The 24,697-nt window shown below is 39.4% G+C and overlaps 2 protein-coding genes across 7 annotated transcripts in view; one reads left to right on the top strand and one right to left on the bottom strand.

The window, feature by feature from the left end:
- The first annotated feature begins 5,866 nt into the window (after positions 1-5,866).
- Positions 5,867-7,392, top strand: LOC122872310 (CD59 glycoprotein-like). The gene is made up of 4 exons (XM_044188389.1): positions 5,867-5,932; positions 6,088-6,157; positions 6,397-6,522; positions 7,219-7,392. The coding sequence occupies exons 2-4, from the start codon at positions 6,109-6,111 to the stop codon at positions 7,323-7,325; spliced, it is 282 nt and encodes a 93-aa protein (XP_044044324.1). The 5' UTR covers positions 5,867-5,932; positions 6,088-6,108; the 3' UTR covers positions 7,326-7,392.
- Positions 7,393-8,047: 655 nt separating this feature from the next.
- hecw2b (HECT, C2 and WW domain containing E3 ubiquitin protein ligase 2b) overlaps positions 8,048-24,697 on the bottom strand; it is a 61,951-nt gene continuing 45,301 nt past the window's right edge. For 5 of the 6 annotated variants that reach the window (XM_044188377.1, XM_044188380.1, XM_044188379.1 and 2 more), the window contains 16 exons: positions 23,720-23,905; positions 22,599-22,754; positions 22,190-22,292; positions 22,007-22,103; positions 21,757-21,840; positions 21,331-21,440; positions 19,474-19,594; positions 19,249-19,362; positions 17,781-17,933; positions 17,566-17,664; positions 16,707-16,836; positions 16,339-16,485; positions 16,069-16,183; positions 15,344-15,429; positions 15,069-15,181; positions 8,048-12,331 (listed from right to left, as the gene is read on the bottom strand). In XM_044188377.1, coding sequence (XP_044044312.1) covers positions 12,220-12,331; positions 15,069-15,181; positions 15,344-15,429; positions 16,069-16,183; positions 16,339-16,485; positions 16,707-16,836; positions 17,566-17,664; positions 17,781-17,933; positions 19,249-19,362; positions 19,474-19,594; positions 21,331-21,440; positions 21,757-21,840; positions 22,007-22,103; positions 22,190-22,292; positions 22,599-22,754; positions 23,720-23,905 — 1,926 coding nt within the window. In that variant the 3' untranslated portion in view covers positions 8,048-12,219. The remainder of the gene's footprint in view (positions 12,332-15,068; positions 15,182-15,343; positions 15,430-16,068; positions 16,184-16,338; positions 16,486-16,706; positions 16,837-17,565; positions 17,665-17,780; positions 17,934-19,248; positions 19,363-19,473; positions 19,595-21,330; positions 21,441-21,756; positions 21,841-22,006; positions 22,104-22,189; positions 22,293-22,598; positions 22,755-23,719; positions 23,906-24,697) is intronic. The other variant, XR_006377075.1, reaches the window with a different exon arrangement.

Raw genomic sequence — 24,697 nt, 5'->3', positions numbered from 1 at the left:
GCTACAATGCAGCATGTAACGTGATATCTAACACTCCCCAGTACTTAAACAAGTATAATGTGCAGAGTAATTGAAATCGTAAAATATCATGGAATTTTAAGACATGTATTACACAGGTTGTAATATCAGGGAATTTAATTAATAGATCCTTTAACTGATGTTGATCCAACAACATCTTTAGGTCATAGAAATTTTCCATCACAGAAAAATCAAGCATAGTGTTAGTTCAGGCAGAACACTGCACTGAAGCTGCGTTCTATAGGCTGATTGGCATCAGATATTTGAAGTGTGCTTCATAATGATTGGCTCATACACAGCTGTGTGGCTGGTAAAGTCCAATCATAGTCATACGGGTGTACAGCGTGGACATTATAACGTGACATTTATCTCTGCTGGTTACTCATGCCAACGCCGTTTGCTGTCACAGTTCCCTCCATCCACCTCTTTGTGTGGCATTTAGTCTCTCTGAGGTCGTAAGTCCAAGCCCCCTAATGCATCATCTGTCTAAAAATACTAGAAAACAGCTTATAAAATACCATGTGTAAGTCTTTGTAGAATGTAAATTCACTCCAGGTTTACTAAAAAAAATGTTTTTTAAAAATCGTCAAATTCCCAGAAAAAATACAGAGGAGATAACCTCAGCTACATGTAAATGTATTACATGCTAAATGTCTGAATGTGAATTTATCTGATGCAAAATGTTATAAATTCACATTACTTTCAGTAAGCAAATCTGTAATATAAACAGTGGTACAGTGGTTTGTCCCCCTTCCTGATTTCTTTTTTTTTTTGCATGTTTGTCACACTTAAATGTTTCAAATCATCAAACTAATTTAAATATTAGTCAAAGATAACACAAGTAAACACAAAATGCAGTTTTTAAATGAAGGTTGTTATTAAGGGAAAACAAAATCCAAAGCTACATGGCCCTGTGTGAAATAGTGATTACCCCTAAACCTAATAACTCGGAGCCTTGCTAACACCCTTAGCAACAACAACTGCAATTAAGCGTTTGCAATAACTTGCAATGAGTCTTTTACAGCACTATGGAGGAATTTTGGCCCACTCATCTTTGCAGAATTGTTGTAATTCAGCCACATTGGAGGGGTTTTTCGGGCATGAACTGCCTTTTTAAAGGTCATGCCGCAGCATCTCAATAGGATTCAGGTCAGGACTTTGACTAGGCCACTCCAAAGTCTTCATTTTGTTCTTCTTCAGCCATTCAGAGGTGGACTTGCTGGTGTGTTTTGGATCATTGTCCTGCTGCAGAACCCAAGTTCGCTTCAGCTTGAGGTCAAACAGATGGCTGGACATTCTCCTTCAGGAGTTTTTGGTAGACAGCAGAATTCATGGTTCCATTTATAAAAGCAAGTCTTACAGGTCTTGAAGCAGCAAAACAACCTCAGACCATCACACTACCACCACCATATTTTACTGTTGGTATGATGTTCTTTTTCTGATGTAATGGGACACACACTTTCCAAAAAGTTCAACTTTTGTCTTGTCAGTCCACAGAGTATTTTCCTAAAAGTCTTGGGGATCATCAAGATGTTTTCTGGCAAAAATGAGACAAGCCTTCATGTTCTTTTTGCTCAGCAGTGGTTTTTGTCTTGGAACTATGCCATGCAGGCCATTTTTGCCCAGTCTCTTTCTCATAGTGGAATCATGAATACTGACCTTAACTGAGGCAAGTGAGGCCTGCAGTTCTTTGGATGTTGTTGTGGGGTCTTTTGTGGCCTCTTGGATGAGTTGTCGCTGTGCTCTTGGGGAAATTTTGGTCGGCCGGCAGGCCACTCCTGGGAAGGTTCACCACTGTTCCATGCTTTCACCATTTGTGGATAATGGCTCTCACTGTGGTTCACTGGAATCCCAAAGCTTTAGAAATGGCTTTATAACCTTTTCCAGACTGATAGATCTCAATTACTTTCTTTCTTGTTCCTGAATTTCTTTGGATCTTGGCATGATGTCTAGCTTTTGAAGGTCTACTTCACTTTGTCAGGCAGGTCCTATTTAAGTAATTTCTTGATTGAGAACAGGTGTGGCAGTAATCAGGCCTGGGTGTGGCTAGAGAAATTGAACTCAGGTGTGGTAAACCACAGTTAAGTTGTGTTTTAACAGGTGGGGGCAATCACTTTTTCACACAGGACCATGTAGGTTTGGATTTTGTTTTCTCTTAATAATAACAACCTTCATTTAAAAACTGCATTTTGTGTTTACTTGTGTTACCTTTGACTAATATTTAAAATTTGTTTGATGATCTGAAACAATTAAGTGTGACAAACATGCAAAAAAATAAGAAATCATTAGGGAAGCAAACACTTTTTCACACCACTGTATATGGTGAGATATATGAGATATATGTATATCTTATTGCACTTTTCCTATAGAGCAGTTCTAGAACGTACTTTTTATAATATTAATTACAGAGACCCCACAAATCCCACCATGAGCAAGCATTTGGCGACAGTGGCAAGGAAAAAATTCCTTTAAGAGGCAGAAACCTTGGACGGGGGGCAATGCAAATACCACCACCACCACCTTTTTTTTTAAATAGTAGAATAAGACGGTGTAGTCCCTCATTCGTCCAGGAGTGTTCCATCGTAGAAAAGGTTTCAGTCGTAGTCATCTGGACACTGTTTTCAGAATCAAGACGTTTCGGCTCCCATCCGGAAGTCATTCTCAATTGTGACAATGGTCTGGGAACTCAGAAATTTAAGCTACTCTGTGTTACTCAAGCCCTGCCCTCAGGAAGGAGTCTACCTGAATTTCTGCTGTTTACCCTGCCTAGTTTCACCTGAAACTGACCTTTTCTTGTTTCCATGATGGCCCAGTAATCAGTAAGCAGGCCTATTTTTTTCTGGCTGCTCCTCCCTCATCACTGTTATGTACCTGAGATGCATATGATTGGCCTGACCAAGGTGTTAATACACTGTGGTAAACCGTTGGCAAGTTGAATCTCAGACCACCATTTCTGTTTAAAGAAGGGTTTTCTTTTTTCACAAAAATGGCTTCTTTGACTCCTCTTTCAAACCAACTCTTCTCTCTACTTAGAATCTTCACCTCACTCTCTTCAAATGTGTGGTTTGTAGCTTTTAGATGCAAATGCACGGCGCTCTGCAATCCTGAGTTAGCATGTCATCTGTGCTGATAAAGTCTTTTGTGAAGTGGCTGTTTAGTCTCACCTATCTACCGTTCTTTGCAGTTTTCCTCACTGCATTGAATTGAACAAACTACATTGCTCTGTTTTTGTGTGGGCATCTTGTCCTTAGGATGAACGAGTTTCTGTCTTAAAGTGTTGCCTGGTTTAAAGAAAACAAAAACATTGCCGCTTTAGCTGCAGATCCTTTGTAGTTTTTCAGACAGTCCAGATACATAAGGGATGGAGACGCCGTTCCTTCTTGGTTCTGTTTCCCTTTTGTCCTGTTTTTTGGCTCTTTTAACTTTGTTGAGAGCCCAAGTAGGATAACCACAGGCTGAGAGAGCATTCTGGACATTCCTCTTTCTTCTTACCCTCTGAGCCGGTGGGCACTTCTTGGGCTCTATGTTGTAATGCTCTATGTTGTAATGTCCGGATTACATTAAGTGTTGCCTGGTTTAAAGAAAACAGGAACATCGTGCTGTCTAAAGATCCTTTGTAGTTTTTCAGACAGTCCAGATACATAAGGGATGGAGACGCCGTTCCTTCTTGGTTCTGTTTCCCTTTTTTTTTGACTCACACCATCCATTACAGCACAAGCTGGGTGTAATCCGGACATTGCAACATGGAGGGAGGTGCAGCCAGAAAACAATAGGCCTGCTTACTGATTACTGGGCCATCATGGAAACAAAAAAAAGGTCAGTTTCAGGTGAAACTAGGCAGGGTAAACAGCAGAAATTCAGGAAGACTCCTTCCTGAGGGCAGGGCTTAAGTAACACAGAGTAGCTTAAATTTCTGAGTTCCCAGACCATTTTCACAATTGAGAATGACTTCCGGATGGGAGCCGAAATGTCTTGATTCTGAAAACAGTGTCCAAATGACTACGACTGAAACCTTTTCTACGATAAATAGTAGAATAGTAATTATCGTGTTGATATTAATAAATTAGTAATAATAGGAATGACAGCTATAGGAAAAATAACGTCAGTATTAGTGACAGAGCCAATAACAACAACTGTAGTAGAAGTTGTCGAGCAGGAACACGGAGGCAGCAGATGGCCCACAACCACAGATCCAGTCTCTGCAGCTCCGGAGGCAGAAATACCTGCTGAAAGCGACAGAAGGAGAGAGGAGAGAAATGAGAAAGCACAAAACTACGGGAGAGAGAAGATGTTGAGTTAGTAACATGCAGTACCGAATAATGCAGTTTTAATACCAAAACTAGCACATAAATAAGCAATCTGTGGGCCAGGAGGAAATGCGTAACTACAAAAAGGCCAGAATATGCTGAAAATAAAAAGAAGGAAATACTGTTGTTTTACTTAATTCATCCGACTTCAGCTGCTCTTTCTTTCATAGTAGGAAAAGAGACTCCTGACACAATTTTTTCTAATCTGAATGTCAGTCGCAGCTGGAGGAACTGATGGTGTAGAAGTTAAAGGAGCAGTGTGTAGGATGTAGTGGCATCTAGCGGGGAAAATGCAGATTGCAACCATTTGAATACTGCTCCCCTCATCCTCCCCTGATAAGCATGTAGAGGAAACTCACGAAAAACGCGAAAGGCCATATCTGCAACCTGCACCACTAAGTGTAGCTATATTAAAGTCATGGCTGCCTCCACTTAGACATGCTCAGCGGGAAGATACACAACACAGAACAGAAACACAGGACTAAATTAATTTGGTCTGTTTTTTAACATTTTACACATGCTGTATATTTGTATAGCAGAAGAGCCAGGTAGTGCAGGTAGTAGTGACAGACACAAAAATAAACAAACCAAAGACACCAATAAACATAACAAAAGAGAAAATGAGAAACAATATAAATTAAATATTCTTATAACAATGAACACAACAATGGTATGCTATTAACATTTTGACTTGATTTTTTAAGTGATACAAACATCCTTTATGCCAAGTGTCAGACACATATCAGAACAGCTGATATGGAAACTTTTGCAATTTCTTTCCATTAATGTTAAGCTTATGTATTAGCCTGAAGGAAAGTTTTCTGTAAAAGGCCACTCTACATATAAGCTGCTGCCACGCACACCAGCAATGCACGTCAGTGCCCTCCTGATGACATTGCCAGCATTTGTGGTTTTCTCACAGTTTGAGTCTCATAAGGGAGTCCAGTAGGACTGGTTAATTATCTCAATGTGACTAAGTCTAGTCTTTATGTCCCTTGACACAATTTTCAAAGTTGGATCATTTCTTATCTGTAAATGCAACATTAAAATTTTTTCTCCATATGACTTTAAACCACCAATTTAAAAAACACTTGTTTGCTAAAAGAGAACAATATCTGGATAATTCACGGAGGGGCAACTTTCATGCCAAATGTATGTACTAAATGCATGTGTGTAAAGTGCTTTGAGTGGTCGGAAGACTAAAAAGGCGCTATACAAGTACAGTCCATTTACCATTTACCATAAAAGATTGAATTTGGAGATATCTCCAAACCTGATCTTGTAACTTATATTCTTGACAAATGACTATTACTAAGGATATTACTGAGTATGCATTTTTGAAAAACAGTTATATTAAACATTGTAATACTAATAACAGAAAAAAGTTTGAGACTTCTATGAAAGATTAGACTTTTTTTGCTTCAGGTGAATTTTCCTCCACAAAATTCCATTTGGGAAGAAACAAATTCTCCTTGAAATATTTCCAGCAATATGGGCCCTTTCCCACAGCAGTGACCATTATCAGTGATGTGCCAGGCTGATCAAGTGGTATAAAAGGAGAGAGGAGGCAGAGTAGAGGTGCACAGCAACTTGCACAGGTTCAGAAGGTAGGCTAAGCGTCACTCACACTGTTGACTATGACTTTATATGTAAAATAATAATTTAAAGAAATAAAATCACAAACTACAACTGATAGACTATGGAAGGTTAGTCTCAAAAGGTAACTTAATTTAGCTATTTATTCTATTTATTTTCCCTGCAGACGTCAGCAGAAGAATAGAAAATGAAGGTCTTTGCTTTTGCTCTCCTGCTCCTGGTGACCATCACCTACGGTAAATACTTACTTATTGAAGGAATTTTGCTGATGATTATCTTAGCTGTGCACTGATGAAATTTTAGACACCAAAATCAATTCCCGGTAGGTCAATGAATTTTTCAGCAAAGTTGCTTGTTAGCTTGAGCATCTGATTTCGATCTTGACGTAATTTAACTTTTACAGTGTTCCACATTTGTGTTTTTTGGCAAAGCAATATTATCTGTCAGCAGTCATGTTTATCTTAATGTATCATAGGTGAGGCACTGCAGTGTCACAACTGCGTCCGTGAGGCTCCTGACAGTGGAGACTGTGTGGACACTGTGGAGACCTGTCCACCAGAGATGGACACCTGTGCCAAAATTACCTACCCTGCCCCTTATGGTGAGTACTGTGGGCTTACCATTCATTGTAACTTTGTTAAGAAGAGTTCTATACAAATAAAGTTTATTGTTATTGCCATAGCACAGTAATACATTTTATAGTGATGTAAGAAAAATGTAGAAATGACCAATCCAAATTCAGTCATGCTGGACCTGGATTAATTCTAAAAAGACAGAAAGTTTGGTTGAATTACACACAGTTATGAATGAAAATGTTTTTATTGATTTTATTTTGTCATGGGATTGTTAAGATTTTATGATTTCTAAGTGTTATTATTAGTCTGTACTAGAGGAGTTTTCTGAGGTCTCACCACCATTGCACTGGAGGGTTTGTTTGCCTGAAAAGTTGAAACAAGCTATAGAAAGTACTCTTCCCTTGAGACACAGATGGACTATCACATGATCATGTGAGCTGTAGTTGCTGAATGCTAATAAAATAACCTTTGTAATATTGATGTAAAAAAACAAGACATATTTTACTAGCAAGTAAAATAATCCCAAACCCTTTAAACTTACAATACAAACAGAAAGCTCAAATGTTTCGGCTTTTCTGAAAGAAACCTAGTATGCCATGACCTCGTCTAGGAGGAGGTAAAAGCTGAAGAGCTATTCAAACACACACCTGTGTGTTAGAGCCATTCTAACAAACAGATAAAAGAAAGAATAAAATGCAATTTGTAACACATTATCTCCACAGAGAACACTTTCCACAAGTCCTGCTTCAAGATGGTCGAGTGTCTGAAGCTGGGACTCACTCAGGGTCTGAAGGTCAACTGCTGCAACTGGGACGGCTGCAACAAATAAGACTCCACCTGGACTATGAATTGCTTTATGTGACCCAGTTAAAAGCACAATAAAAACTTAAAGCATGCATCGTTGTTCAGCTGTATTTTTCCAAACAAAATAAAATTAACCAAACCAACCAAACACACAAATGCACTGCAAATCCACAAAACAACAATGGAAGTGTTTCCAGAGGACACTAAAAAGTGCTGAACACGGCTTGGACACACTTGTTCTTGCAACGGTTTGAGACTCATGAAGTTATTGAAGTCAGGTCAGTGTATCATCCACGTTTATGTTTATGTTTATGTTTATGTTGTGGGTCCCTGCTCTACTCTGCGCATGCGCTGAAAGTGACCGCTGCATGCACCTCGTAAGATCTTGCAGAGCAAAAAAGTGGAATTCTATCAGTAATGTTAATGATTTTATGGTCTCCTGTGCTGCACACTGAAGCAACTATATGTAGCTAGTTAGCTAATCTCCCAGTCACTCAAGGTTAGGGTATTTATTTATGCATTTATTTATTTATTGACACTCATTTTTCGTCCTCTGTACACTTGTCAGATCTAAGTAATGTGTCCATTGTCAACAATAAAGCTTCAAGACAATTATCCTATGTCACACAGGCTGTTTTACACTATATATCATGTCATGCTAGAACAGGAACAAAATAACCATTATAACTGGAAATATAACATATGAGAGCATATGTTTTTTGTTCTAATGGAGAAAGACACGACACAAATATTCATTTCCATTTATTATACTGCTCCGTTTGTTCAATTACAGTCAAAGTGACAGAAAGAAGAAGAAAAAGCTTGCATAGAGAAATTACATTTTATTTTAGGAGGAGTGCTGACAAACATTCATATTTAAAAGTGAGGTGGACTGTACAGAAAGAGTGGTTGGTTGTTAGATGTGAGGCAGCCGGTTTAGGCTGATAACTTTGGTACATTCTGGTTAGACAGACAGTGAGGGAAATATAATTATTTTCATTATGAGAATGGAATTATTTGATCTAATTTAAATTAAACTGTATTCGCACATGAAAATTTACCCAAGTTCCAACCCAAGTTTTAACTTCATACAGAAATAATGTTAGTTTGTATTCTGGATTAGAGTACATTCTCTAAAAGTGTAAACAAGGAAAACAGTAGGTCCAGGACTTTTATCAAAATCTGTTTAAAAAATTGAAATGAACACCATCCGTTTGAAATGTGCTCAAAATGCACTGTTTAGGTTTTAAAGTTTTTTGTCCCATTAACACACATAAAAAAGCAGACTGTAGCAGTCTGTAGTAACTTTGGTTTTATGGAAGCCAATTTCCACCGGGAAAAGAAAACAAAAAATCGATGAGTTATGCAAGATGAAACTAAAAATACTCACGATAAGACAAAGTCTTATATTAAGATACAACTAAATATGAGACAGTAAGTCAAAATTATGAAATACTATGTAAAAATTAAAAGAGAGTAAATATGGTCTAAGTATCTCATAATTCTGACTTAGTATGTCAAATTTTGACTTACCATGAGCATTTCTATTTTTAATCAGGCCGAACTTTTCATGTATTCTTTTTAATTTTTCTTGGCGGAAATGGGCTTCCATATAGTCTGGATTTTGCCATGTGTATAAAATGAGGCCTTCAGAAGGGTTTGTGTTAGCTCTGGAACTCAGCGGTTGACTTTTAGGCCTGCACGTGTACAGGTGTATTTCAATGTGGCAGTTCAAGGCGTGCTTACATTCATAGTGCAGGGGGAAATGTGAGTGAAGAGGACGGTAACAAGTATCTACATGTACAAAAGGGAAAAGATTCACTGCAAGCTCCTACAAAATGGATTTTATACAAAATGTTCATGCTTTTCTATTATGAGGACAGTATGGTTTTTACTGTTTACTGTGTGCCTGCTTTGAGCTCTCCATGTGAACTCCACTAAACAACCTGATTAAATTAACATAAACATTAACATTGAGTTGATACAATTAATTCAATATTGAAATAATGACAGAGTGCAAATCTAGAGGATCTATTAAACGGTGTCAGAGTTCAACTCTTCAGGTCAGAAAAAGAGATTTTACAGAGTTAACATACAGCATGTGTAATCAAATCAGCCGTACAACTGATGTGGTCAACATCACAAGTGTAGAAAGAGCAGAGAAAAGAGAAAACTCTCCATCATGTGGAGCTTCTAGTCATAGTGTGTAAGGTGAACAACAAGCCAATAACAATAAAAAGAAAATGTATTATTTTATTATTCTAATATGCTGAGACATTTTTATGCCAGTTGATATATTATTATAATGTCTCAGGATCCTCTTCTATGAGTACATAATACACCAGAAGCTGTAGTCAAACCGAAATAGTTTCGGTTCTGATTTGGGTGTGCGTGACAGGGGCGGATAAAGAGGGAGGCATGGGGGGCTACCACCCCTACTATGGAGTTTGTTCCCTCAGCCTTTCGGCTCTTAAAACTGTAATTGTAAAATAATGTAATCTTCAATCACCACTACGTCCTTAAACTGTCCAAAGCACTGAAACAGGCAAGAAATATGGAGAAAATCCCTAATTTATAACACTCAATAATCAGAGCATGTCCATTATTGTAACATTAGCTAAAAGTTACATTGCTTGCATACCTCATACCTCAATTTTTAGCCATGTTACTGATGTGGCTCTAGAGATGCCAATAATGTGGGTTAACCACTTTGGTCCAGACTAAAATATCTCAACAACTTTTGAATGGATTGCCATGAAATTTGGTGCAGACATTTATGTCCCCATCAGGATGAATTGTAATAACATTGGTTATTAACATTGGACTTTTCATCTAGTGCCATCATTAGGTCAAAGTTTGTCCAGTACTTTGGCTTATGACCAAAGACCTGCAGAAAATAATCCCTCAGCTGTACTTTGTGTTTAATGCTAGTGAGCAAATGTTAGCATGCTAAACTAAGATGGTGAACATGGTAAATAGTATAAATGTTAGCATGCTGATGTTAGCATTTGGCTCAAAGCACTTTTTTCCATTGCAGGAATTTTGAGGGCAACAACATCCTTCATTGTGGGACTGTTTGCAGATAGTAGTATATATGCTATGGACACTACTTTTTTTCCATTGCTGGGATTTTGAGGGCACTATACTGCATACTTTTCACACTCAGAAACTCAAATAAAATGTCGGACAGTAAATACAGCGCACTACATAGTACATTTCGATTTCAGACACAGCCCAAGACTCAGTCTCAAATCATAATTTATATCAAAGAGCTGTAGGTGCACCATTACAGTGTTAAGACAGTGGTGTTACATTTGAAGCTCTAACATTTAGGGAATGTTGAATCTGAAAGTTCATTCATAAAGAGTGGATTTTGGTCAAGGTTTACTGGGGACTATAGCCTTAAAACTGCAGTGACAGAGGATTGATTTTTTAAATTTAACAAACAAATATATTCCAAGGTGTTCTTCCTCTTACAACCATCTGTTAATCTGAGCACATGAGTCTGCACACAGACAGGCTAGATTCCTGACAGTCAGACTGGAGATATTTTAGCCATGATGAGATAAATATTATTCACTGTCAAATGTTCATTGATTGATTGTAGATTATTAACAACATGCTCCTACAATGTAAAGCATGGATTTCTACCAAGAAATCCTTTCACATTCTGACAACTGTAGGTTAGAGCAGCTGGATTGCACTGCAGATAGAAAATAAAAAGGAAGGGGGGAAGTGCAAATCCCTTAGATATTTATCTGCAGAAGTAGCATGTATTTTCATATGGGGACCCCCACCCTTTGCCCTCTCATGCCACCCTGCTAAACCACCCCTTTGCCATCCCATGTAAAATTTTATAGATCCGCCTCTGGTTGTGGACATTTAATTTACTTTGTCTATTTGGATATACAACTTTCTTTCAATCTACACCTCTTGAGTGTAGACTATAAACTTTAGAAAATAGACCTGGATCAAAGCTAGTTTCAAATCAGTCGAATACAATCAAAGTAAATGGATATGGTTACATACTGTATATAACTTATTCTACACATTATTAACTCAAGTAAGTGGTGGCCAAATATTTCTTGCCAATTGATCCAGATCTGGTACAAAATCACTCCCCACGTAATCTATATCATAAAGTTACTTACATTCAATTCACAACATGTCACTACTCATCATTAGAAAATCACTTTGTCTGGTAGATGAAAAAACTGTAATAACAATACCAAAGCTTCTGTCTGGACTCCAAAACCAGCTGTAGAAGTTCACTGGAAAATCCCACAAACTTTAGCAAAAGTTACTTCAGGCAGTCCTCGAAAAGGCTTTGAGAAACAAATGCACTATCTAAACGAGTGCAGTTACTACAACAGGCCACAAGGAGACACTGTACTACAACGAGGGCGTCACTGAAGCTTAGAGTTCTGGAAAGGCCTTAAAATACTTCAAGGTCCATCCAAACCAGAAAGAGGCTGAGCCCACTCAGCTTTTGCAGTGTAGGCAGTGGTTGCTTCTTCTTTGATGTGTACATCTTAACTTCATCGTATCAAAGATAAATTGAAACAAACCCCATCTGATTGGTCAAATCCTGGCAGTTATGATTCTGGTCCCAAAGGCAGTGTGGGTCTTCATTCATCACAGGTGAATGCGTGTGTTACTAAGTAGGTGCGAAACAAGCATTTACCTTCTGTCTTTCAAAAGGTCAGAGTGCAAGCTTCATGGTTCAAAGGTCTTATCAGCCCCTGTTAGAAAATATAGCCCATTATAAATTAAACACAAACCATAAATTGGACTTTAAATACAGCTTTTTGAACCCTTGTCCAGCTTCTGTCATGGCTACCTCTCTTCACTACCACCAGCAGTCCTTGAAGGGTAGATTGAGGGTAGCTGAGAATTGGATAGTTGGATAGACGAGGGTCTCATTCCAGTCCAAAGGTGCTGGTCTCCTCCACTGCGGTCAGCATCTTCTCATAAAGCATTGAGAAGGACGGGTATGGTGGCAGATCCAGCCGGTTGAAACAGGTATGAGCTCTGGAGAGAGACCACAGGAAGTGATATTCGACACTGGTTACATTTTATTCATTCCATCGGTGTCTATATAGGATGCGTTCAGGCAGAGTATTGACTGTAGGTCCCCCGCATTTAGACAACACTCAGAGCCCAACACTTAGTCACTGTAGTAACATGCATAAAAAAGAAGAAAACAAAAGACTTGAAGCATAAAAATATCTTACAGTCGCTCGTATAGTGCGAGCCATTATGCGGCCTGTGTAGACAGCTGGATTGAATAAAATAGGAGCGTATCTGTTCTGTCAGTCCCCCAGAGACAATGGAACAACATCATGTCCATATTTTGTTAGGAATAAAAGTGTGTACTAGTTACATTGACTAAAGTAATTTTTTCGAGTAAATTTTATTTGTTGAGTAGTTTTAATGCGACATACTTATTACTCTTACTTAAAGAGTTTCCCTACGGGGATCAATAAAGTATTTCTGATTCTGATTTCTGATTGAGTAGATTTAGAGGAAAGTGTTACAGACATGGCAGAGAGCAGCAAATGTGTCTATTTGTTGTTTGTTAACTGTGTTATCATGGAAAGCTTTACACTATACAGTATGTATTGAAATGTTGCCTTTCTCATAATGTAAATATCCAAACCACACTGCTAATGGTGTCTGTGTGATGGTATCGAACAATAAATTAGGCATGGTCTTTCATGTAGCCTGATAAAGACAGAGAGAAAAATAGAGAACTACTTACTTCTCTTTTTTTCTCACAGAAAAAAACAACAGAATTCCACATAAATTTTATTGGACATGACAGATGGTTCCTTCCTCAGTTAAAGATGTAAATACAGGTGTATTGTCTATTAAGATCCTTGAGAAAGCAGTCACCAATCAGTTGTGTGACTTTCTAAATAACTATAGTTTATTTGAGGATTTTCAGTCAGGATTTAGAGTGCATCATAGCACAGAGACAGCACTGGTGAAAACTACAAATGACCTTTTAATTGCATCAGACAATGGACTTGTCTCTGTACTTGTCTTGTTAGATCTTAGTGCTGCGTTTGACACCATTGACCATCACACCCTATTACAGAGACTGGAACATGTAATTGCATTACAGGAACCGCACTAAGCTGAAATCCTATCTATCAGATCAATCTCAGATTGTACATTTTAATGGTGAGTCCTCCATGCGCGCCATGGTTAGTCACGGAGTTCCACAAGGTTCTGTGCTTGGACCGATTCTGTTCACCTTATTCCTCTACCTTCCTCTAGGCAATATTATTAGGAAACACTGCATAAATTTTCATTGTTATGTGGATGATACCCAATTATATCTATTGATCAAGCCAGATGAAACTAACCAGTTAGCTAAACTTCAAGCATGACTTAAAGACATAAAGACCTGGATGACCTGCAATTTTCTGATGTTAAACTCAGACAAAACTGAACTTGGCCCCAAACACCTTCAAGACACATTATCTAAAAATATAGTTACTCTAAAAAAAAAACAATTTGTTACTTCTAGGTTGGACTATTGCAATTCCTTGCCCAAATAAGTCCCTTAAGACTCTCCAGTTGATCCAAAATGCTGTGGCACGTTTTACTGACAAGAACTAGGAAAAGAGATCATATTTCTCCAATATTAGCTTCTCTGCACTGGCTCCCTGTAAAATCCAGAATAGAATTTAAAATCCTTCTCCTCACCTACAAAGCTCTTAATGGTCAGGCACCATCATATCTTAAAGATCTCATAATACCATATTACCCGACTAGAACACTGCGCTCCCAGAATGCAGGGTTACTTGTTGTTCCTAGAGTCTCCAAAAGTAGAATGGGAGCCAGAGCCTTCAGTTATCAAGCTCCTCTCCTGTGGAATCAGGTCCCAATTTGAGTTTGGGAGGCAGACACCATCTCCACATTTAAGAGTAGGCTTAAGACTTTCCTCTATGATAAAGCTTATAGTTAGGGCTGGCTTGCGTGAGCCCTGGTCCATCCCTTAGTTATGCTGCTATAGGGCTAGACTGCTGGAAGACTTCCCATGATGCACCTCTTTCCTCTCTCCTCTCGCTCTCCATCTATATGCATTTATCCCATTACTGCATGTTACAAACTCGACATCTTCTCTCTCCTGTAGTTCTGTGCTTTCTCGTTTCTCTCCTCTCTCCTTCTGTCGCTTTCAGCAGGTATTTTTACCTCCGGAGCTGCAGAGACTGGATCTGTGGTTGTGGGCCACTTGCTGCCCCAGTGTTCCTGCAATTGTTGTTATTGGCTTTGTTACTATTACTGTCATTATTATTCCTATAGCTGTCATTCGTATTATTATTATTATTATTATATTACATTATTACTATTTTAAAATTTAAAAAAATTAAATTTAAAAATTCTGTCGCCACTGTCGCCAAATGCTTGCTCATGGATTTGTTGGGTCTCTGTAAATAATATTATAAAGTGTACGGTCTAAACCTGCTCTATAAGAAAAGTGCAATGAGATAACTTCTGTTATGAATTGGCGCTATATAAATAAAACTGAATTGAACATATACATATATACATATACATATATATATATACATATACACATATATACATACATATACATTCTGTCTACATGTGGAAAAATGTCATTAAATTCTTTTCATTTTTGATCATTTGTATTTTAAGTGGACTCCAAAATCACAGTAAAAATTATGACGCCATGAAATTGTGACCAAAATAAAACCATGATGAGATTTGTGCTATAGTTTCTTCCTGTGTTTACCTGGGCAGTGAGGTGACCTTCCCCCATTTCTCCACACAGAACCTGCGGGGTCCGTTGCTGCCTCGCAGAGAAGCAAAGCCCTCATAGGGAATACTGGATGTCCCTGTCACAAACTGAAGAGACAGAGGGGAAGGAGGGAGAGAAGACAGAGAAGGAAAAAGAGAATAAGAAGACTAAGACAGAGCTGGCAAATATCACTTTTACACTTTACCTCAAAAGCTGAATAAATAACAACCCTCTTTCAGTCTCTCTATCACACACACACACATGCCTACCTGCAGGAGCCGTAGTCTTTGTTCATTGTTGAACCTCTCCACTGCTGCCCAGAACCACCGGATCACAATATGGTTGTCATGGTAACCTAAACATAATACGTCATGTCATGTAATTTTGGCAATAGGATCATGTTGATGTTGAATTACAAGAGCTCGAACCCAAGGGAATCAAGCTCAGTCGACCCTTCAACCCAAAAAATTTCTGTTTAAACTGAACTCAGAGCTGTCTGAGATCTGGCATCTATGATTAGATGAGACTCCCATGAGTCAGAGGGAAAAGGAGGCCATTGCAGCAGCAAAGAACACAACAGAGACAAGAATCTGGAAAAACAGCATCACGCATGTTTGAGGGGATTCTCTCCAGAGGCAGTTGCATGGCTCAGAATACCCACTCACAGCAGGTGTGTTTTCTGGCAGCCCCCCCCGAGACAGGAACAGGCCAGCCATATTGGCTAGAGAGAGACCCCTGTATGGGGGTCCTGCCCTTCCTCCCTATATTGCACTATAGTGCTCCCTGGTGACATGAGGGCCGAGGAGTGGGTGCATGTGAAATAAGATTGATTGAATAATAAAGAAGAAGAAAAAAGTATTGTGTTTGCATGAGGAAATATTTTCCCTTGATCTCGTTATTATTGTAGAAACATACAGTAAATAAATTAAAGTTTAAAGGTTTAAAATAAATTTAGTCTGATAAACAGTCCATTCATTTGTCTTTTCTTCCATACCTCCTCTGTACTCTGTGTTGTTCCTCCAGTCTGATAAATCAATCTCAGCTGTGCCTGCGATCACCAGCTCCAGCTCCCTGGCATCAAACACCGACACCAGCCTGGCATCCACCACCTGGAAAATACACACACAAAATATATCGCCCCTGAGTACAGAACATTTTGATAGAGAAATTCAACAGTTTGGAAAAAGCAAAGTACGAGGAACTTGATGAACAAATTGTGTTATATATATGTAACATGTGAAAGTTATGTCACACTAAGCCATACCTCGTAGAAACCTCTGACCAGGCTTTCAGTCTGTTGCACCACTCCTCTCTCTATCCTCCACTTCACCATCCGCTCAATGTATTCCTTCTTGTTCTTCTCGGAGACAGGGATGTTGGCTCCGCCGGGCTTCAGCTCCCTTTCTGTTATCTATGGGAACACACACACACACACACACACACACACACACACACACACACACACACACACACACACACACACAATCTAAATTGATCTTTTGCTGATCTTTTCCATCACTTTTTTTCCTCAAGAGGAAGCAAAACAGACTTAATTACAGTCCTTCCTCTTGCTCTCTCGGTCTTGCCACATAAAATACATTTTGGAAATATACACACAGTCAAGAGTCTAACCTGTCCAAAGACTTCTTCATTGACGGTGAAGGTGAGGTCCAACATGTCTTCTATGTCGTTGTCCTTCATCCACTGAAGAGACTGGTGAAACTCCTCGTCCAGATATTCCAGGTCACTCAGGTCACAGGGACTAGATGGTGGGAAATGAGAGAGAGTATTTGTGTGTGTAGGTTTATGATGCACCACTTTCCGCTCTCCTTCTCTCCCTCTCCATTTGTATGCATTTTTATCCCATTACTGCATGTTACTAACTCAACATCTCTCTCCCGTAGTTCTGTGCTTTCTCGTTTCTCTCCTCTTTCTGCCTCCAGAGTTGCAGAGTCTGGATCTGTGGTTGTGGGCCACTTGCTGCCCCTGTGTTCCTGCTCGACAACTGCTACTACAGTTGTTGTTATTGGCTCTGTTACTAATACTGACATTATTTTTCCTATAGCTGTCATTCGTATTATTATTAATTTATTAATATTAACACTACAATTACATTTCTACTATTTTAAAAATTCTAGGTGATATTTGCATTGTGCCTCCCTCTCTCCCTCTCTCCACAGCGGGGAGCGGGGCATTGCCAAATGCTTGCTCATGGTGGGATTTGTTGGGTAAATAATATTATAAAGAGTGCTGTCTAGACCTGCTCTATAGGAAAAGTGCAATGAGACTTAATTGAATAGGTTTATATATGCATGTGTAATCTGTAGTATTCCAGCTCACATTAAACACACACTGGCTAAGGAGAAGAAGCAAATGTGTGCAAGAACACTCTCATATCCAACTGTATATGCAGGTAAAATGAGTTTAAAAAATATATGTTTGTGCATACATGTCCATGCATCTGTGCATTGTTTACACATACAGTACATACATGCGCAGTAGGCCTTTATAGAAAGGCCTGGTAAAGAAAGCATCCAGCAGGTACTGATGGATCAGAGCCAAACCCAGAATACGACCACTGAACCGAAACCTGAAACACATGCACACATACATGACCACACATAAAAGTAATCAGGATACTAAAGATATTATCTGATCTTCAACATTGTCTCTTGTGCGCGCATGTGTGTATACAGTAAATCTCACCATTCGTGGTGATTGTCTACAAAGGCAGACATGGGGCTGATCTGGACAGTGTAGGTGTCATTAGCAGAGTACTCAAACAGACCATAATAAGGGTTGAACAACTCCCTGGAAACCAAGAAGAAGAACTCTCTGGAAGGTCCACTGTAGTCCAACCTGCAACACACACACACACTCACAGATTTATCCTTACTACATACTTATGTCAATCACTTCTTCTTACCTTCTAAAACATTCTGTCCTCTTTTCACCCTCCCTCTCTCTTCTTTCTTTCTTCTCTTTCTCCGATAAATACAGTATCTTTCCCTATAATCAGCAATTATCTGACACTCTTCTTTATTGTGGTTGACTATGGACAATAACGCTATTTTTTGACTATGTTAATTACTATGTGATAGCACACATTAGATGTGGGCATAAGCCTACAGTGAATGTTTATTATATGTTTGTAATCATTTGTGGACAAAATTAAGCAGAAGCATTGTTGTCAGTATGGTGGTGATTTTACTATTCTGCAGACACTACTTAGCAGTAGGCGATTTGAGGGGGGAGTGGCATCCCTCTTGTTAGCAAAATGACCTAAATCTGTCCCCCTTGTTAACCTGCTCAAAAGATCTGTGATTTGATTGGCTGAGTAGCATCACGTGAGATGATTTACAACGCATGCAATTGGTCTGTGAGTTTCCTGGGCCACTAAACCAGTGCCATAAAGGCTAGAAAAGCTGCGGCGGTTAAAATAGAGACACTCCATCAAAATTAAATAATTCTCAATAATTTATCGATATTCTCTACAGCAGACGAGGGGGAGAGAGAAAGTGCGGCAGCAGCATGACAGAGGCCGGGTCAGAAATTAACAAAGCTTGGAGCTAAAGTGCCCTTGAATGCTTGCTTTGTGTTGCAAATTGAGTGTTTATTTGACAATATAGTGTAATAACTATACATTATTTCATAGTTCAGTAAATGCCCCTAAAAATCTGTTCAAGGGGAAAAAAATACGCTACCGTCTGAAAAAAAAAGGCAAAAGGAAGGGGAACTTTTTGGAGTTAAACTTGCAAACAACATTACCATTACCAAACATGGATGAATGAAGATGCAAATACAGTATTATCCAATTAGATTAAGTTAAATGTGATGTTTAGTAGGTTTAGTGGATTAATAATGCAGAAATTAACACAGTGTTAATTGGTTTGTAAACTACCATTATTATGGTCATTCCATTGATCATTCCGTTTTGTAAAAATATGTTTAAAATGTTAAATTATGTTCAATGATAGAACACTTTTACTGGTTTGCACAAACCTGACTTTAATCAAAGAAGATGAGTCTATTATTGTGTGAATTATTGTTTTGATGAAAACAAAAAAGGTTAAATTAGCCAGATTGTCCAGGAAATGAACCATAGACATAATATGCACATGTGTGCTGTGGGTGTCAATACTTGCTCTTACCCTCCCCTCTCCCACATACTCACCCCTCCTCCCCGACAAAGCTGACGTAGAGCTTGCTGCGTTGCAGGTCTTTACGGGAATAGCACATGATCTGGTTGAAGGCATCTTCCAGCAGGTGGTCACGACGTATGATCAACCTGAGAAACACACACAAGCAAATGAGTGGACAGAGGGACACAAACACACGGGCAAATACAAAGAAACAGAAAAGAAAGGTTGCTCTCTTCAGACAAACACATTCCACCTACTTAAGCTTCCCTGGTCCTTGGCCGTAGCCTTTAGTTTCCAGTTTCCTGTAGAAGTTGCGCAGTTTGGCCTCAAAGTCTCTCTTGTAGGGTGCTGGGGCTCTGGCATTAGCTCTCTGAGTACCTACAGGCAGAGAGAAAGCGTGAAGAAAAAATCAAATTACACTTCTTTACTGCACAAGCATACAGTATGTCAGCATTCTGCGAAGGTCTGTGCATTCCAGGGCTTATTTTGTGATTAAGTGTTTCAATTTATTAGTTTTCTTGTCCGTACTTTCCCTTCCTTGTCTCTTTCTAGTTAAATCAGTTACAGATCTGCCTTTCCCAGACTACCGTTTGACAAATGAAGACATTTGAAGACATCTATGGAGTTGTGATGACGAAATTAAGCTTTCTGAAGCATGAAGGGTACTTTGTTGACTGATGTTTTCTGCTGATTTTCAAATTTATAATAATAATAATAATAAAAAATTTTGGAGGAGTTATTGGCAGAAATGGAATATAATATTTATAGTTGTTTAAGTATGTTTTCATTAGTGTATAATCGCTTGGAAATAAGAATTGTTGTGTTTTCGTTACCTTAGAATAAGCCATTTTTATCTACAGAGGGAGCGGGTCCCCTACCACAGAGGTCGCCATGTTGCACCGCCATGTTTCTACAGTAGTTCAGAACGAATAAACCAAACACTGGCTCTAGATATGGCCTTTTGCGGCCACCGTAGTTTCTCCTACATGCTTGGAAGGGGAGGGTGATCCGATCGGTGGCTGCAAACTGCAATTTTGCAATTGGATGGTGGAGTCTTGTTTTTGAGCCTTTCCAAAAACAAAAATACACAAGCCATTAAGTGCCCCTTTTACAAGACTCTCATTTTAAAATGAGTCAGCTGGAAACATAAAACAATCAGCTGAAGACAGCGTTTTCAACCAACTTATGGACATAACTTCAGCTGACAAAATTTGGTGGTCGCTGGCTAGAAATGAGAAGCCTGCTTTTGTCTACTTCTGTCTGAAATCAATTCAATTCAGTTTTATTTATATAACGCCAATTCATAATAGAAGCTACCTCATTGCACTTTTCCTATAGAGCAGGTTTAGACCGTACTCTTTATAATATTATTTACAGAGACCCAACAAATTCCACCATGAGCAAGCATTTGGCGACAGTGGCAAGAAAAAAACTTTTAACAGGCAGAAATCTTGGACAGAACCAGACTCAATGGTGGGCGGCCATCTGCCGTTGCTGTGTTAGGTAATCAAGGACCCATTGTTTAAAAAATTAAGAATTTCAATGGTATATCAGCCTAGCAACAGTAACTAAGGGGAGCAGTGCTTAGCGAAGGGTCAATGATAGCGAGAAAACAGGGCTGAGTCTTGTCTTCAGACCAGGTCAAGCTAAGTTTGAATTTTATCTTTACATGTTTGTTTGTGTATAGTTTTCTTGTAAATAAATTTGTCCTAGTCAATTTTACAAAATATAGTGATAAGAGTAGGGTTCATATGATTTTGTGAGACAGTGAAGGAGTGTAGAGACACAGTGTAATTGGACAGATATAATTTGTTCATATGTGTTGTAGCGACCATATCGGCAACCAAATTTAGATTTATTACAGTAATTGTGCTTGTCCAGTAACTGATGACAACTCTCTTCAACTCCGGTATATAACGGTAGTAAAAGTAAAAGTACAACAACTGGGAGAATGGATAGAAGCTCTTGCAGTTTTGCTAATTCAGCTGGGTGGATTCCAACACAGGGATTGAACCCAATCATATTTATATTTATGATAATAAAAGGTATTGGCCATAATGACAATTTTCAATACAATGTAATGTATGTGTGTGACTTGTCTCTCGGTCTCTTACCAGGCGAGTTCTGCGGGGAGGAGACAGGGGATCCTCGAGGTGACTGACAGTAGCTGGGGTGAAGTAAGGTGTGAGGAGGCACGTAGGACATTACTTCATCTTCAAACAGACTGCAGAGGAGAGAGGAGGAGAGATACAGAGCAAGGAAGAAATTGAATCAACTAAATTGAATTAAGTGACTTAAGTTGAAAATAAGAGAGAAAAGAAGGAAATACATTACGGAAGAAACAAGGAAGTAAAGAGGGGGGGTAAGGGGAGAAGTAATGCACAACTAATACAATTAGATATGGAAGGGAAATAAACAGAAAGAACGGTAAGTAGGAAAAAAGGAGGAATGACATAAGGAAGCAAACAACAGGGAGGGAATGAAAAATTGAGGGGAAGAATGGAAGAAATGAGAGAAGGGAGGAAGGAAGCAGCTCTCACCTTAGCAGCATGACAAGGTCGGCATCACCTGACAGCCTGGCCAATGCTGACCCTCCATCTGTGCGGATCAGCTGCACCTTCTCCCTGTTGTCATAGCAAGATTATACTGAGAAAAATGCTAGTGACTGTAGCTTTGAGTCATGTGGAAGCGATACACATACAGTAAATACTAAACTCTGTGTTAGGTACCTTGGGTATAGATTGTGTGGTGTGTGTGTGGGTTTACCTGAGTGAATGGTTCCGTGTTTACCTGAGTGAATGGTTCCGGTTAAAGTCGGGCTGTCTCTCCTGCAAAATCTCAAAGATGTTTGGTTGTCGAAGAAACGCCACAATCTTGTCGTTGTAAGCTAGAAGAAGAGCAGACACATTCATGTAGGTCAAATTTGATCATTTCTGAAGAGTTGTGTGCGTGCGTGTTTGTGCTTATACTGACCTACTGGCACAACATCTTGGCACTGCCCCCTGTTGGCAGAGGCGAAGGTGCTGGAAGGCCGCGGCAGAACGGGTGGGCCGGTGTGACGAGGGTCTTCAACCACCTACAGAAAGAGGGGAAGAGGATGTTTTATTTTCCCCCTCTGGTTTCAGAAGAGAGTCTTGTTATCATGTGCCATAAACGCTAGTTAAGAGGCCTCTAATCCATCTAAACAACATGTGACTGTGTGATGTAGCTGTTAGCTACAGCGAGCAGTTAAAGTAGCTGTCCAGTTACCACAAAGTGTAATGTTGGAACAACAAATAATGTCCTGTTAAAGTTTTAAGAGCCTCAATCTGCTCTAAGTTTCCCAGGATAAGAACGTCAGCTACATACCTAAAACCCCTGTGTGTGTGTGTGTGTGTCCTACCAGTCGTCGTGGGCTGACTTCCCCGGCACTGTGGCTGCGTTGGCGGGTCAGGTGTTGGCGGTGAGCAAGGAGGCTTGGGGGGGGCCGAGAGCTCTGGAGAGGCAGCCGGGGGTCAATGAAGGTGGTGGCACGGCAGTTATGGTCCACGAAAAAAGGCTGCATATGTACACACACAAACAAGAAACTGTCAAGTGTCAAGTTTATAGTGGACTAAAGAGGACGGTGTAGTCCCTCATTCGTCGAGGAATGTTCCATCGTAGAAAAGGTTTCAATCGTAGCTAATCCCTTCCTTCCTGAGGGCAGGGCTTAAGTAACACAGATTATCTGAAAACAGTGTCCAGATGACTACGATTGAAACCTTTTCTACAGTGGACTAAACAGTATAAATTTCTTTGCATTCTTTGACAGTAAATTTCATGTATTTCTTCATATATATATACACACACACACACACACACACACACACACACAAGTACGAAATAACATAAATAAATGTTGTTGAATGTTGAGCATGTGTATCTGCACAAGTCTACAACCTCTTGAATTGAATTTAAAACAGTACTCTATCCAAAACCCTTTGACATGAGTTAAAGACTTGAAGGTTCTGTAAATGAGATTCTGAACATTAATATAGCAACAAAAAACTATTTGCTATACAAAGATATAGTGGAGTAATGGCGTCCTGAGCAGAGGATGACATCACACTTCCTCTGCCTGTGTTGTTATCACAGCTTCTGTATTTTGTTTATACAGTCGCACCGGCAGCATGTGCACATTAGTGCATGTGAGTTCCTCCTGTGAAACTGTTTATCTGTGATGAGAGCTGTTTTTTTTCCAAACCAGAATTGGTGATTGTTGAACAGTGGAAAGACTAACAAAACCGGTTTTGGCAAGTTTTATTTTGTTTCTGTCCAGTTTGAATAAAGTATGTTTTACAATAATCGGTGACGTAAAATTACAGTTTTTCTCAATGGAGTCTGGTGCGCCGTAGCTCCCATTTGTTTTGGTCTGAGATGCTGGTGCTCTAGTGTGACATTTAGTGGCAGTGAATGTCGCTTACAGCTCCTTTAATAGAATATGAGACTTTGAGACACTCCGATTGATATGGGCGTCGTCCCCACCTTGCCGGTGTGGTCGTGCTTCATCTCCCAGCCTCTGGGCAGCTCCAGTTGTTTGTTGGCGAACATGTTGAGGAAAGCCACCAGGTCCCTGTTGTGCTGGTAGCGCTCAAAGTGGTGAGCATCCCGACGAACCTTACTGATCATATGCTTCAGACACGTGTTGGTGGTGAACATACGGTAGGCACTCTGAGAGAGAGACAGTGAGGGACAGACAGAGAGAAGCAGGAGAGAATTTATAGTAGAAAGGAAGGAGGAAGGAGAAAAGACGAAGAGGGGAAACACATCCACAAGAGAAAGGAGAGAAGTTTTGTTAACTAAGTTGTCCCACTGTGATACTATGTAATAACCATCCATCACCATTATTATGTATGTGCTTTGGTTTTTATGAGTAAGGGACTGTACGAAATTACTGGTGTGGGGAGGGGGGTTGAATCTTACATTCCATTTGCCCTCCACCAACCAGTCAAGTTGTAGTTTACATCCGTGTCTGTCTAGACTCAAATAATATACCATAGTGAATACTTGGAAGGAATTGAATAAAATATATAAAAGTATATTTTTTGGCTAAATGGAAGTAATTACTATATTGATGATACATATGTATTATTCCAGTGAATATACATTGTTGACCTAATTAATGAAGGATTATCATAGATGTATTGGCTAAACAGGTACACATGTAAGATGGATTCTTATTGAGTACAGTTATACAAAATGTGGTGCTTTTGTTTTCTCCTGCCATTTTTAGATACGAAGCCTCTCTGTGAGCTGTAGATGAAACTCACTCACTCACGGGATCATGATTAGCTAGGTGTGCTCCAATACATTGTTTGCAGTCACGTGATTCCGATGACGTTCAAAATTCAGAATGAGGCAGGAGGCGAACGACGAGATGGAGGAAAGCCTACTATACTAGTTATTGTTTACTCACTGTGTCGTGCCAATCAACAAGTGTGTGAAAACTGGAATCGCCCAATT

Source organism: Siniperca chuatsi, linkage group LG24 (genome assembly GCF_020085105.1).
Source record: "Siniperca chuatsi isolate FFG_IHB_CAS linkage group LG24, ASM2008510v1, whole genome shotgun sequence".
NCBI lineage: Eukaryota > Metazoa > Chordata > Actinopteri > Centrarchiformes > Sinipercidae > Siniperca > Siniperca chuatsi.
This window is presented reverse-complemented; position numbering and strand designations above follow the sequence as displayed.

Excerpts from the sequence above, each read along its gene's own strand:
- LOC122872310 (XM_044188389.1), top strand. The coding sequence starts at position 6,109 with ATGAAGGTCTTTGCTTTTGCTCTCCTGCTCCTGGTGACCATCACCTAC. Across the intron at positions 6,158-6,396 it reads CCTGGTGACCATCACCTACG|GTGAGGCACTGCAGTGTCAC; the intron begins GTAAATACTTAC and ends AATGTATCATAG. Across the intron at positions 6,523-7,218 it reads TACCTACCCTGCCCCTTATG|AGAACACTTTCCACAAGTCC; the intron begins GTGAGTACTGTG and ends TTATCTCCACAG.